The sequence below is a fragment of the Schistocerca serialis genome, chromosome 5 (assembly GCF_023864345.2).
Source record: "Schistocerca serialis cubense isolate TAMUIC-IGC-003099 chromosome 5, iqSchSeri2.2, whole genome shotgun sequence".
Classification (NCBI taxonomy): domain Eukaryota; kingdom Metazoa; phylum Arthropoda; class Insecta; order Orthoptera; family Acrididae; genus Schistocerca; species Schistocerca serialis.
In genome coordinates this window covers 319344945-319361234 of record NC_064642.1, presented here as the reverse complement: position 1 = coordinate 319361234, position 16290 = coordinate 319344945, and the positions used below count along the sequence as shown (strand labels likewise).

The window sequence follows — 16290 nt, the reverse complement described above, 5'->3', positions numbered from 1 at the left end:
AGCGGAGAACCGCACCGGAAATGACTGTGGAGAAGCCCTCGGACGTTGGCGCGCCAGGTACATAAAGTCTGCGGCTGCGGGCTCGGTTCCAGTTCACCACCGGCAATGGAGGGTGAAGCTTTGACAGTGCCAGTCACTCGTGCTGGCGAAACATCAGTAAAATCATCAGATGAACGTCGGCCGAAAAACTCTAGACAGAAGCCAATAGGCAATTTGTTAATGTAAAATGGTGCCAGACGTTCAAAATTCTCAGACAAGTAGGTGTAACCTATAGGGACAGACGGGTAATATTCAAAATGTACAAACACTAAGGAGGACAATAAGAAAATAAGACCACGAACGAAGCTCATAGTAGGAAAGATGTGAGACAGGGAAGCAGTTTTTCGCCCATACTGTTTAGCCTACAGAGATTTGAATACATCCAGCAAATAATTGAGGACTTAGGTTGCAGTTCTACTCTGATATGAAGAGGCTGACACAGGAGATGCAGTCGTGGGGGTTCGCATCAAACAATTCCGAAATCAACAAAAAAATAAATAAATCGATAAAAAATCTTGGTTGTTAGCAGCTGCTTAAGCAACGCGCGATGCGTGAAGTTTCGGAAGTAAAGAGAATCGAGGATCATGCAGTGATAAAGCTTTTTTGTAAAAGAACGTGTGCCACTATATTATTAGTTTTATTGTATTTTATGGATTCAAATACAAGATTAGCTTACATTCTTTGTTCAAATGGTGTATTAAAATGTCCACTGAAAGTTAACTCGCCTTGTGTGTGTTTTATTGTGTGATAATATGTTGGTAAAGAGCTGTGACGTGTTCTTCTCTCGCGGTCTTGAGTCCGTTGAAAGTCGCCATCTTTATTTGCAGGTTCATTCGGCAATCTCCCCAGCATTTCTTCAACTCCACGTCGCCGTAGTGTACCTCAAACTTTCTATAGTAATTAGAATGACTAGAAAGAATAATATTTACTTTCGAAAGTATTATTTACTTTCGAAAGTATTATTTATCAGAGATGAGCACTCGTTTATTTCTTCCTTGAATACAACTTTTCCTTTTACTATCGAATTGTAATACGTAATATTCACAATTATAAATTCACTTCGTCTTTATCAGAAATAAAAACAAAATCGGAGTCATTAATATTACATTCAACAACAGAGGTAATGACAAATCAGAAATAATGCAATGATAATGTTCGGTTTTCTTACGCAAGGAGTAACTTGTTGGAGGTTCCTGGACACAGCACAGTATCTGACACAAATGTGATATTATGCTGCCAATCGAAATTCATTCGAGATTCTTAGATGTGTATGGCGAGTTTTCTCCTTGAATTTCGACTGTGAAGAAATGTGCAACCACAGCAAAAATCATCGGAAAGAGGTCGGACGATCTGGAGCGTCGAGAGGACTTTGGAAGTCCAAGCATGCATTTCAGGAGCGTTCGATACAATGTGATACGATAGTCCTCTGTACAAACAACGCTAATCGAAAAGGAATATGTTACATCATGAACACCTTGTATGGGTGGTACCAAACTGATACTCTAATATTTCCATGCTGACGGGATTTGTTGATTAAAATTTCATCTTTATATGAGCTTTTTGTCAGTACAGAAGAAAGTTACTCCTGCAGATTGAGAATGGTGTGAGTGCATGTTGGCTATTGTGTGTATCTAACGCTACTGGAACTTTTGATGTGGAGATCGCAACACAGTATGCCTAGAGGACGAGGACGAGCACGAGCAGCTTGGATTTTGGATTTTGAGAAAGGTCAGCTCATTGGCAGAGGGTACATGGGAGCATTATACCGACAATTCCTTTAGATAGTTGGATGTAGTTCAATAACTGCAGGACGACTGGCGTCGTGATGGACTCAGGACAACAGACGAGTGAGCACAGGTCCTTCCAGAACTACTGCACCAGAGAAGATGTCAGAAATATTCTATTCACTCTGAGGAAAAGCCGGATGACGACTGTGGGACTTCAAGCGAATGTATACGCAGATTGTCACCACAGGTTATATCGTTAACAGGTTACAAGAAGCTGGGTTGATATCTTGTGTTTTCATGTGCCGTATATTGCTGACACCATGTACATACAACACAGACTTCTCCGAAATAGAGTCAAAGACAATTGCGACATTGAGAGGCATCCAATGGTGTTCACCGATATTCTTGCTTCTGTTTGTGGTGGTCAGATCGATGCCAAATGTGTCCGTAGCCTTGAATGTGTATAGGAAGCACCACCTCCACAAACTCTAGACTCATGGCATGGGGACGTGTTGCACATGACAACAGGACTGATTTGGTGATTGTCGAAGGGAGGCTGTAATCCCCTCGTGGGCAGGGTACCATATGAAGTATTCCAGTATTATAGAGCTGCACAATGAAGTTGAAACCCAAATGCCTTGAGGAATGTACAGGTCCTTTGCTGGCCTTCTTGTGCCCTGATTTGTGACCCAAGAGTACCTCTGGAATGCTATGGGTAGGTTAATACAATCTTCATGAACTCACACAGCAAGTGTTTCAGGCGTGGCAAGAAATTCCTCAAGATTAAATTTGGAGTCTACTGGTTTTCATGCCACAACGAAGTCAAAAGCTTAAGCGTGGCAGTGGGGATCACACTACTTACCGCCGTTGATGGGAGACATCAGTTACGAGTTGAATGAAAGTTTCATTATTTAATTTCGAAAATGTTATTAAGATCTCCACAGTTTCATAATTATCAGACTAGCGCTTCGTAGTATAACATTTTCCATTTTCCGTCAGTGTACATGAATTGGAAATCCAGTCCTTCGGTACAGTCTTGATACGATCACATCACAATTTGGTTTGCTGGTCATTGTTGACATCCTTTCTGGTGGACAGATAAAGAATAGCGGTGAAAAAACGTGTTGTGAGCGGAAAACAAGTTTCACAGTGAACGTACCTTGGCCGAAGCCCACAACTTAGGCTAATACTGGCAAGTCATGATAAGGGACATTGGAATTTTGATTTAATTTCATAAAAATGTCGTTTTTCTAATGCAACGTGCTAAACATGATAAACATTGTTATTATATTTTTACTGGCCCTTCATTTTGAAACAGTTCTATCTTTCTCCCGAGCTGTCACATCTTAGCAGACTGGTTAAGTCATTGAGTTTCGTTCGATCGTCGTCCTTATGAAAGGAAAGTAGCAAACAAACGCAAAATATGTTTAGATGTACTCGAGGCTCCACTTGAAACGTTAGATAACAGATGTTTCAGATAGCTGCATTCTCACTGAAGCAATATTAAATGCATATCTATACGAATATTACTATGGACAACATTTTTTTTTTTTGTATACTGCAGTTAATAAAATCATATTTGTTTTCTGTCTGTTTCAGATTTATTGCACCATACTCTCTCCTGAAGACTATATCATTCTGGTGGAAATGGACTTCCACACGCCAAGTCCAGAAAGGTAATAAATGTCAAAAAACGTAACAAGCTTATAATTTTGTGTTCATCATTTTTTAAAATAATGAAGTAAAAATAGTTTCTACTCAAAAGATTACATACAAGACAACACAATAAATAATCACGAATACGTTTCTAATTTTTTTTTGAGTCATCAGTCTTCTGATTGGTTCGATGTGGCCAGCCACGAATTCCTCTCTTGTTCCAAATTCTTCATCTCAGAGTGGCATTCGCGCCCTATGTCCTCAATTATTTGTTGAATATACTCCAATGTTTGTCTTCCCCCACAGTTTTAACCCTCCACCGTCAATGTGGTAACAAGGAAGTTATTCTTGGTTGTTTTACTGTTTTGCCCATACTTCTGTTCAGTGTTTTCCATGTATTTCCCTCCTCGCCGATTCTGTGGAGATATTCCTCAGTACTTACATTTATCAGTCACCGAGCTGTGTAGCTTTGTGGTTAGCACTCTGGACTCGCATCCAGGAGGAGGACGGTTCAAATTCTCGTTCGACCATCCAGACTCACATTTTCCGTAACTTCCCTAAACTACTTAAGTCAGATGTCGGGATGGTTCCTTTGAAAGTGCATGGCCGACTTCCTTTCCCTTCCTTCCTTAATCCGAGCTTGTGCTCTGTCTCTAAGGACCTCGATGTCGACGGACATTAAAGCCTAATCTTCCTTCCTTCCTTTTTCTTATCAGTCCCCGTAACTGTCATCATCGTTCTATAGCACTATATCTCACACGCTTCGATTCTCACCTTTCCCGAGATTCTCACTGTCCGTGAGTATCGCAATAGAATGCTGTGATCCAAACACACATTCTCAGTAATTTCTTTCCGATGTCAAACCCGGTGTCTGAGATTAGAAGATGCCTCCTGGCTAGGAGAGCCTTCTTTGCCTGTACTTATCTGCTTTTTATGCCATCCTTGCTTCGTCCGTAATGCATTATTTTGCTTCGAAAGTAGCAGAATTCCTTCACTTTATCTACTTGTTAGTGTCATGATTTTTCTTAAGTCTCTTTGCCTTTGTCAGTCGCAACATCAGAACTACTTCTGGTGCCCTGGCCTTTTCTAAAGTCAAACTGATGGTCGTCTAACAATCCTCAAATTTCTTTTCTATTCTTCTGTATATTATTCCTGTCAAAAATCTGGATCCATGAGCCACTAAGCTTATTATACTGTAGTTCTCGCACTTATCTGTCTTTGTTGTCTTCGGGATTGTGTGGATGATATTTTACGAAAAGTCTGATGGTTTGTCTCCAGACTCAGATTCTACACACCACCTGAATAGTCGCTTGTCTGTCACTTTCCCCAATTATTTCAGAAATTCCGACGGAATGTTATCAATATGTTCTGCATTATTTGATTGCTTGTCCTCCGAAGCTCTATGAAACTCTTACTCTAAAGCTGGTTCGCCTAAGTCTTGCACATCTACTCTCATTTTTTGGTCATTCACATCATCAGAGAAGTCATGGCCCTCATAGAGCCTTTCAGTGTACACTCCGTATCTATCTTCTTCCTTCTATGCAAATAAGAGTGGAATTCCAGTTGCACTCTTAATGTTGACACCCTTGCCTTTAAAATCACCTAAGGTTATATTGACATTTCTGTATGTTAAATCAGTCCTTCTGGTGACCAAATCAATTTCGATTTCTTCGTAGGTTTCCTGCAGTGTTTTCGTTTTGATTTCGCTGCACTTCCTGTTTCTCTCATTCTTAAATGAATTACATTTCCGTATTCCTTAATTCCCCTAAACATATTTGTACTTTCTGGTTTCGTCGATCAGTTGAAGTATTTCTTGTGTTCCCAGGGATGCTTTACAGTTATCTTGCTTGTACCTATGTTTGTCTGTCCAACTTATATGACTGCCCGTTTTAGATATGTCCATTCCCCTTTAACTGAATTGCCTACTGCAGTATTCAGTTTCGAAGTATCTACTGAATCATAAAATAGCTCATCATCCCTCAGTTCATCATTATCCCACTTCTTTGCACACTGATTCTTCAGAATAAGCTTCATCATTACTAAATTGTGTTCCGACTATATATCTGCCCCTCGGTACTCCTTACATTCCAATATCTCATTTTGAAATCTCCGTCTGTCCACAATGTAATCCAACTGAAAAGTTCCCGTGCCTGCGGGCCTTTTCCAAGTATACCTTCTCCACTTGTGAAATTTGAACAGTGTATTCGCTATTAGTATCTGAAATTTATTGCAGATCTCAAATTAGTCTTTATCCTCTCATGCCTACTATCAAGCCCATGTTATTCTCCCGAAACTCTTTCTTCTATTTCTTGTACTCGTGTACTTTCTCTCTTCATCTTCTCCGTGTGATGTCGGCATGCATACTGGGACAACTGGTATTCATTCTCTGTCGAATCTGCCCTACTTTCATAACGAATCCTACTCCCGTTATACTATTTTCTGCTACTTTTGATATTTCCCTATATTAGTCTGACGAGAAGTCTTTATCTTCTTTCGGTTTCACTTCATTGACACCTGCTATCTCTAGACTGTCTCGTCATTACACTTATGGATTTTCATTTGTTACTCGCCTTCATTAAAGTTAACAGTTTGGTGGCATGTCTGAACGAAGTACTGGTACTTGTACAACGGACTCTAAGCAAATTTTAAAAGCCGACAACTCACTACAGAGAAGACAGTGTATTGGTATATAATAGCTATCGCCCAAGTCCAGAAAACAGTTTGTTGCAACCATCCTCTTTTATATTATGCGCGTATGTGATCATGACTGTCGAAATTTTTATGAGTTACAGTTGAATTTTTCACCCATCAATCATAATTTCTATGTAAATCACAACATCCCCTCGTAATTTTTACAGTCTATATATATATATATATATATATATATATATATATATATATATATATATATATATATATAGTTTCAAGAAATATCTGATATCTGAAAGTATACTTAATTAGTTTCCATTCAATCCAAACTTAATTTATAAAGGATCATGTTGTCACACTTACATAGCACAGACATAGACTCTAGCAGGTGGTAATATATTGCTCAGACCTTCTCTGGATACTGTGACTAGCGCCTAAAAGTAGCACAAGAGTGTGAGACAGCGAACTAAGAAACGACAGTTTGCCATCAAAAGTAAGCTGAAACTCTTTCAAATTAATAGTAGAGTTTTGTTTATGCGATTATGTTGTCCAAAAATACGTCAAAAACAGCTGTTAGACGTCACAGGTTTCCTGCCCAAGTTCTTCTACATCTTCTCCCTCAGCATTTGTCCCGCAGAGTAGTACTGTCTGCACTTTTTGCTCTCTGTCTCTATTTGGCGCGTTCTTGAGCTGAATGCATACTCCGTACTTCGAGATCTGTAAAGAGGGTGTCTATTTTGCGTCATTTTACCATCGACTTTTAATTATAACTTGCGATTTGCTGTTGTCCCTTGATCTCCTCGAAGTACGTGCCGATACCATTTTAGATGGCCCTCCTTTCATCTTTTCAACGATAGATGCCGTTCTGTACCGTCCGCAAATTTCATCATTGGTTGATTGATCATTAAGTTTTAGGCCATATGCCCAACGAAGCATTTTGTTTTCCATTACGCCAAGTCGTCGTCCTGTTTCTTTTTTTGCAGGTCAAAGGTTTGCACCGTACAAATCATCTGGGTCGATTGAACACCGGCATATTTTCGATATTAGTCAGTCAAGTATCTTCTTATCAGTCATTAAAAAAGAATTTTTATAGCCAAGATGGTGAGTTAAAATATTTAGTTCCTCGATGACGGTTTCAACAATCTAGCTGTAATCTTCAGATCTTCTGGAAATAATATTCCTGTACATCAATTGTACAACTGTAACGAGAGCATACTCCATTTATGAAACAAAGGCGCTACATTGGCATGTCAAATACTTCTTAGCTACTCTGTTTTATGTATTTGATAGGGCAATGTGGCGCCTTTGGGTTATAAATGGAGTGTGCTCTCTTCATGGTTGTAAGATTCATGTACAGTAATATTATTTCCAGACGATCCGAAGATGACAGCTGGACCTGTCGAAACCAGTCATTGACGAAATAAAAAACTTTCAGTGCGCAATTTCGGCTGTAAAAATTCATATGTATCACTGAAGATGAGATCGCGCCCAACAGCATGTCGAACTTATACGTCAGCGATCGTCCACCATTTAAGCCTTGCATTGTTAAAGTGGTTTGCGCTTTCAAGAACAAGTGAGACGTCAGGAGCGGTTTCTGAGCCAAGATATGTGACGATATTTGTCTTTGGCAGGAGTATACCGTCGGTTTTGACAGTGTCCATATTATTTACTTCTTATAACATGAATCAAGTCGTCATTATATTGAAGCACGGTGTAGCGGCTCTTACGTGCTTGGACGTATCGTTGAAGGACATTCCTGTCTTCATTAAACAATAGAACATTATCAGTATGGCCCAAGGTGCTAATTTCTGGAGATCTCCGATGTCCGTGTCCTTTACTGTGATGAAGAGGAGCTAATAAAGAGCAAAACCGTGGTGGACACTCGCAGAAACAGGAAGTTTCCTGATACCCCAGCGGCAGAATGCATTCGAAATTCAGAATTATGGTAGATCAGCCGTCCCCATTCAGTTAGTTCTTCAGGTTCTTCATAGACGTGGAGGGCAAACCATGTGCGATCACGTGGAAATCGGTCAAAAGCCTTTTTGCAGTTCCGGGAAAGTGAAGATGTTTACACTTCTCACAATGTCTCTAAATAAGCAAGCGAATTGCATCGGCAGTACCAGTGGTCCCACATCCTTTCACTGAACCACACTTATTGGTAATAATATTGACAACCTTGCGTTATCTGCTGTCTATGATGCGCTGTAAAGTCTTCATTGTATGTGATAAGAGTCGAAAAAGGCGATGGTTGGCACATTCATCCAGGCTCTCCTGTTTCCAAGTTGGGAATTCAGTGCTCAATGTCCACACTCGTCGTATCATCGTCTCTTTAGTGATCTTGTCGAGGAAACTTATCAGCGAATCAACTGCTTTATAGCGCTTAGATTTCCACAGTTTTGGTGGCAGAACATCCAGCCCAGTCGCATTCCCAAGTTTCAGCTAGAAATAATAGCAATAATCTATCTCACCACTGTCAGAGATCGTACTGATTACGGCTCTTCGGTTTGGGGTTTCTGAAGTACTACGGAAAACCTACCCAGCTGTTTTTGCGCATTTCAGATCTCGCTCTGTTTTAAACAGTTGCAAACCAGTTTTAAAATGTGACACTTCTGTTGCCTAAAGTAAATAAATAATGTAGAATATACAAATTTTAGAAGGCGATTTTATGGAGAGAAATGGCTATGATGTTCATCATTAACACGAAGTAGTGTTTTCACACATTTAGGGAGCATATGTTAAGCCCTTAATACCATCAAAAATGGTAATTTTGAGAAATAGACATTTAATGAAATGTAAATAGCAGAGCTGCGTCCTTCCAGTTTGAACACTTAACGCCTATGACGGACTGCACGTTCAGTACACGTTAATGAGCAGCTAATTTTAAGATAGTTACCATACTGCAGTCTAAGTGCTACTTTTACACTGTAGAAGTTCGCAACAGCAGGTGATCATGTACAGGTCAACGTTCGCGCGAGTTTTTATTGTAGATTATGGCTGAACGGTTTTGCAGGTATTGGCCCACTCACAGGCCATCAAGATGGGTAACACCCAATGCACCACGTGATTCTTAACACTTTGTCGTCCGCACGTCTCGTACAAATTTATTCGCTTGGCGCCGGCAGTGCTAATTCGGATTACTTGGCTTTTCGCCGGCCGCTTGTCATCTTTCCGTTGATGACAAGCTTCAAACACATTGACTTTTGTGCGCTTTAATTTTTTCGGAAATCCTCTATTTTGCCGTATCGTTCCCAAACTCGAATTTTCTTTTCGAGTAACTTCTCTGCAAGTTCTACACTACTATAACAATTACCCATGTAGAGGTGATGCCACTTTCCATGAGAAGGTGGCAATAGTTCCATCACTGTTTTTGCTAAACGTTGTCCAGCGCTAGAATATCTTGAATGAGGAAATGTATCCCGTACTCGAATCACACAGCATCAGAATGAGTATGCCATATTTCGTGATTTTCGACGGATTGTAAACTTTAAAATTTAACTGTCCACGCCACGGTATCATTCCTTCATCAACTGAGATGTTTTGACTTAGATTAAGCGTTTCTTTAAACTTTTTGGAAAAATAGTCAATTTGGAATTGCACTTTGAAAAGCAGGTCGGCATTATCCGGTTTATTTTTGTTGTCGGAAAAATGTAAAAATGATAATATTTGTCTAAATCGGTTGCGGGACATCGTTTTGCGAAATATCGGTATAACTGTCAAGGGATTCTTTGACCAGTAATCATCGATCCCTGCTTTTTTTTACAGCTCCCACAAGGATAGCAAGCCGAAACCATTTTCTAAGTCCGGATCCCGTACTTTGGCATTTTTTATCCAGTTTCCTTCCATTGCAATTTTGACTGTAATATTTGTTGATTTCGTTGCTAATATATTCAAATAGATCGTTCCCAACGTATAATTCTACGATATCCACGACGCTCTGTATATCTTTGGGAAATATGAGTGGACACGGAGACCTTTCAAATTTATTATTGGTCCTCAGTAAATCATAGTCTGTCTTCTTCGTCTGATTCATCCGAATCAGTTGGCAACCGTAGTGTTCGCCGAATTCTTCTCGGACGTATTTCGCTATCTTCCAACTATTCTGCTTCACTTACATATTTTTGATATCCAGTGTCTTCTTCTCAATCGGCCAAGGCGTCCGGAACGTCAGTCAAGACGTCCGAGCATTCATCGTAAATAATCGTATCGTATCTTTCGTCTGCCATGATGGAAGTGCACAAGTGTTTATAAAAACAAAAAACTTGTTGACATGTGTAACTTATTGTTACCTAAACAAAACTCCAACAGAATGAAAAAGCTACTGAAGTGCTGTCACCAGCCACTGCGCGATACTCTGCTCACGACACCACTGTGGTGTCGCCGGACGGCAAAGTGTTAATTTCAGTTATGGATAGCGATGTTAACTGTGTGGCTAACTTGCCTCGCTGCGGAGAACGCTACCCAGCTCCAAGACAAATAACCCTGGTAAATGCATTTGACAGAGAGCACAGTATTTAACACAGGCGTGTAAATACCGTCAATGGACTCTCTAAGCAAGTGGGGTGTTCGAATGTGCTGAGGAGCTGCTATACATGATTGTTCACGGGTTATTAGGAGCACGAGGGCGCTGAAAATCACGGTAGAGCTCAGACCAGTGGTAGGACCATCTGAAATGCTATTTTTAAGCTGAGTGCAGTGAGACGCCTTATATGATCAAAGCACCCATCGGATACTGGCTTAAAGTTCCCCTTCAGAGACCTCTACCTTTGGGAAGCACTAATCCGTTTCATCAGCCTATAATTGTTTGAGACTGATTCGATCGACACTCCTTTTATATTGGGGTGCTTGTCTGGGATAACATTAACTCAGTTTGATTGCGCACATGGGGAATCCCTTAAATGAAAATGTGCTCACTTTGGCTCCTGCACTGCCTGGTGGGAGTGACTGTTTAGCTATACTGTATCTTCTTACACCCGAACGCTTCCATTACAGCTTGTAAAAGCTGTACCGCAAATCCACCATCACGAAGGTAGACGCGGACGCTGCAGGATAATACTTGGGTGTCTTTAATTCAGCTGCTTGCTAATTGTAAGACTTTGCCATTTGTACTGAGACAATAAACGATGAGTATTTTATACTATAACATTCACGGATGTTCTAGAATCGAAGGAAGTACAGCCACTTCCTCGCCTAAACAGGGCCGTTTAGAGGACTCCCATTAGACTGTGTTAAAAGTTTGTGCCAAGAATTTCGCATAAAATGAAGCATCAGTAAGGATTTTATTCGAACATTTCATGGTTTAACTGTTGCCATCTCCCTTTGATCTGCGGACCACTGAGCCGGACTGCTACTCAATAAGGTATATCCGAACAGCGGTGCAGCACACAATTGCCCCAGCCCTTCCACCGGTCCACCCACCCACTTAAACGCACTTTTGCAGTTATAATCTTTAAATTCTCTCTACAGCCATCAAGCGGATAATATTTTGTTAAGTATTGTGCAATATGAAGAAAAATTAACGGCATAACAGGCATCGGTGCTAGATGTTTCGAACAATGATAAAATAATGCAAGGTACGAACAGCTTATTCTTTTCCGTGCTTCTTTTCAGGGTGAATGGAATGATGATGAACTCGCCGGACTTCTCAGAAGCATACAACTGCCCAATAGGATCTGCAATGAATCCAGTGAAGAAATGCTCTACATGGTGAAGATAGACGTGGAGAAGATGCTGATGCTACACCCATTTCGATACGAATGCCAAAAATTAATATTTTTTACCGTAATTTTTGTTAGCGTAGAATGCATTGATAGACGCTGAAAGTGTAGATAAAGTTAAGTTTATTTTAGTAATGTTTTGCGTTTTCGCAGAGAAGTTGAGATGCTTTCAGAATTTATAAGCAAGCTTTTGTGACATGACGTTAGTAAACTCTGTAGAATCAGCCAATAGTTGGATTAGAAGCATACTTAAGTGTTCCATATGTATATTGTCAGTTGATAATTTGATGTGTTGTAATATTGCTCAAGTATTATTTTAAGAAGTGAATAATGAAACTTTTTTATAAAAATGTACCTGTACATTGTTGGACCGAAAATTTTTTAAAATAATGATGTTATGTAGCTATTTTTGTAATGCTGGGTATTATGTGTCGCTGAAGTCGTGTATGTCAGTAAAATACTGAGAAGAGTAAATCTATTTGTTAAAAATAAATCTGTAAACCACACTTGTGTCAAATAGCTTGTTGTCATTCTTGTTCCCAAATAAATTTACCGAGAATTCTATCTTTTTATCCCTACCCTCGTATCAGTAGTAGTAGTAGTAGTAGTAGCAGTAGTAGGAGCACTACCGGGTGGCTGTAATTAAATTGACAGTGTTCTGAGTGCTGCAGTGCGGGCTGCAACATCACAGGACGCTGAAACATCGCAGGCATGTTCACTAATCGGTGTACGCGCGGAGTATGCTGAAAACAATATTAGTTCCCTTTCTGCCATCAAGTAAATATGATGCTGTAGAAGTCACAATGTGTTGTGGGTGCAGGACAAAGGGAGGAACGATAAAACACATGATAACGGTGATTCTTGCACTTATTAGGCGATGGTCACCAATTGCAGCATGTATTCAATGTGGTATTCCGATCCAGCAACATGCTGCATCCATAACCCGGCATGGTCGACAGTTGCGGCAGCATATCCAACATAATCAGAGCGACATGTCACCGTATGCTGCCATTTAGATCAGAAAGAGCCTGAATACATCCCTGATAGGCACGATCTTTCAGAAATTCGCAAGTCAGATGGATTTAGGTCAGCGGATCTGGAAGAACATACATTCTGAAATTGCCTAGAGACGATGTAGTTGTCACCGAAGGTTTCTCGAAGCAAATGAGGTGTCCTCCCATCTTGCATGAAAATAATGGGTTGCAAAGCTGACATCACGTGTTGCACAAGAAGGTCCTAACAACTTGGAGATGTCACTGTACACCTGACAGGACCACAAGGTATCATCTCCTCGAAGAAAAATGGATCGAGGACGGAGCAGCTTGTGAAATCACACCACACAGTGACATAAGCTGAATGCATGTTCCTGCACAACATGTGGCGAAGTAGAACTTTACGCTCGACAGTTCTCTGCATTCATGGCACCACGCAGAGTAAAATGTGCTTCATCCGTCCAAAGAATATTTCCCAGCCAAATGTCATCCATTTCCAGCATGCCAAAAAACTAAGGATAAAGTCTTGGGGCTTCATGCAGTGCACAGTCTGAATCTTGCAGGGATACCAATATAAAATGTGTGGCAAAATCTTCTGACCTTTTGACCAGGAGAGAGACAATTCCTGTGGTAGCTCGAGTACTGGCTGAAAAAAATTGAGGCGTGTGTTCCATGGTCTGCTACAGATACAGCACCTTCGTCAACAACTATCATGCGAATGGGTGGCTACCCTCTCCCTGCTCACCACCTAATTCATCTGTTTCTTCAAATTTCTTGATCATATTTTTTGGTACATTTATCGACGTGGCGTCTTATCGCAACTGTTTCTGTCTGCGGTATTCCGCAATGCAGCGCTGCTAGTGCTACCGTTCTGATAAAACAACTTTACCAGCGGTCTGCAGTCTATTTCTCAATAGCCATTGTGTTTCTTACGGAAAACGTCAAGTTCCTAAACTCATTACATCAACACTCATTTCACAAAAGAAATCAACACTTGTCGCCAAGGGAAAAATACTGACGCCCAAAGAGACTACTTACAGTTCCATATTTTCAGCAGCTGGTAGAAAGTGGGGCTACTATATTCTCATTGCACTTCGTGAGTATACCGATTACGAATGTACCTACGATGCTGCAGCGCCTGAAAATACCGTCAGTGTAATTATAACCATCCGATAGGATAGAACATTTGGTTGTGGTATGTTCGAAGATTGGTTTTAAGCAGTGCACCTCGCAACTCTATGCTGCACAGATCCCTTCAACTGAGCATAACTATAACGACCAACACCCACTTGTAAGTCAAGCCTTAGGCAACCACCCCTCCCATCAATTACCTAACTGACTGTACTTCGGTGACTAAAGATGTGTCGTGTTAATTGGGTCATTCTTTTAGTCAAAGTCCGTCAAATAGTACTTTCTCACCGATTTGATTCAATACCTCCTCATTAGAGATCCGATATACATCTACAGCTACAAAGCGAGCCACCTTATGATGTGGTACCGTGGATATTTCTGGTACCACCATCTTTTCACTCCTCCCTGTTACATTCACGAATGGCGCGTAGGAAGAATTTATCTGACTTTCCCGTAGTGGTTATGTAGCGAGACATTTGTGGATGTAAGTTATAAGTTGTCTGACTCTTCTTGGAAAGCATGCTCTCAGGATTTCTATAGTATACCTCTCCCATATTCACAGCGCCTCTCTCTGTCAATACAGTTTGTCAAGCATCTCCGTAACGCTCTTGTGCCGAGTAAACGATCTTTCAACGAAACACGCAGCTCTTCTTTGGATTTTCTCTATCAATTCTATCTGGTGTGGGTCTCAGACTATGTAGCAACACAAGCATCCTTCGATCGAGGGTTTTGTAAACTACCTCTTTTGTGGGTGAACTACACTTCTAATGAATCTCGGTCTGGCATCTGAATTTCCAGCGATTACTTTTATGTGGTTATTATATTTTAAATCACACTAAGCGTATACTCCTAAAAATTTCATGGAAGTTCGTGAATGGATGCTCGTGAAGAAATTATTTAAATGTAACCAAAAATGTATGAGAAGTTTGTGGCACAACTTGACTAGAAGATGGGTTCGGTTGGTTGGACATGTTCTGAGGCATCAAGGGATCACCAATTTAGTATTGGAGGGCAGCGTAGAGGGTAAAAATCGTAGAGGGAGACCAAGAGATGAATACACCAAGCAGATTCAGAAGGATGTAGGTTGCAGTAGGTACTGGGAGATGAAGAAGCTTGCACAGGATAGAGTAGCATGGAGAGCTGCATCAAACCAGTCTCAGGACTGAAGACCACCACAACAACAACAACAACAACTAAAAATTATATTTAAAGTTATATTTAATTGTAACTAACATAATTTTGACAAAATTGAAGCACAGCATGTCTTCTATTTAATCTCTAGCATATCATGACATGGTGCCCGTAAAAATTGCAACAACAAGCACATTTTCAGAGAACGAAGTTGCTGATATTAAGGGGAAAATTAAAACTGTTGTCGGAATGTACCACTAGTTCACACCCTTGTCTTTCACGAACAATTAATCCTATCTGATAAGAGTACCAGACGATGAGTGGTACTCAACAATCGGTCTAACAAATGTTTTGTATGCCACTTCTTTCATTGAGAAATTATATTTCCTTGAGATTCTTCCAATAACTCTCAGACTAGTATCTGCTTTTCCTACAATTTGTTTTATATGGTCATTCCAGTTTAGTTCGCTCCGAATCGTTACTCCTGGGTACGTTTCGGCAGTTACTGTTTCCAGTAATTTATCACTAATAGTTTAACCGAGCAGTAGGGAATATCTTTGCCTGTTAATTTGCAAAACGTTACATTTATCTTACGTCCGCGCTTAACTAGTTATCCCTGCATCAATCGTCTATCCTCTCCATGTCTTCCTGTATTTCGGTATAGTTTTATGGCTTTGCAACAACTTTGACATCATCATCTTTGAAAAGCTTCACGGAACCGCAACGTCATCCACTGCAACGTTAATATAAGTTGTATACACTAAGGACCCTGTAATACTCAAAAGGGATACTCTCGAAATAACCCTTACATTTGTCGGTTTTCTTCCGTTGAGAACGATGTGTCAAGTTCTGTCTGTAAGGGTGTCCTGAATCCAAACACAAATCAAACCTAGTACACGGTAAGCTCGTATACTGTTCGTCAAACTTCAATGCGTAACTGTGTGAAATACCTTTCAGAAGTCAAGGTACACGGTATCGACCTGAGTGCCAATGCCTACGGCATTCTGGATGTCATGGACGATCATAGTGTGCTCATACTCGCAAGACCTTTACAGAATCAGTGTTGATTATTATAGATTTTCATTTTCCAAGATCGTCATAAGGCGTGAGCCATTAATTTAACCCTATAATTACGAACGTCTATCCGACAGCTCTTCTGGAATGACCCGCCCTGATTCCCTATCGTTGGCTACCCTTAGTTCTTCCAGTGACCTACGATGAAAGTCTGCGAGAAGTGGAGCAAGTTCTACC

General features: G+C 40.4%; 1 protein-coding gene across 1 annotated transcript in view; it reads left to right on the top strand.

Moving 5' to 3' along the window:
* LOC126481921 (endothelin-converting enzyme-like 1) overlaps positions 1-12200 on the top strand; it is a 270679-nt gene extending 258479 nt beyond the window's left edge. The window contains exons 16-17 of the mRNA XM_050105881.1: positions 3366-3442; positions 11679-12200. Coding sequence (XP_049961838.1) covers positions 3366-3442; positions 11679-11778 — 177 coding nt within the window. The 3' untranslated portion in view covers positions 11779-12200. The remainder of the gene's footprint in view (positions 1-3365; positions 3443-11678) is intronic.
* Positions 12201-16290: the final 4090 nt, after the last annotated feature.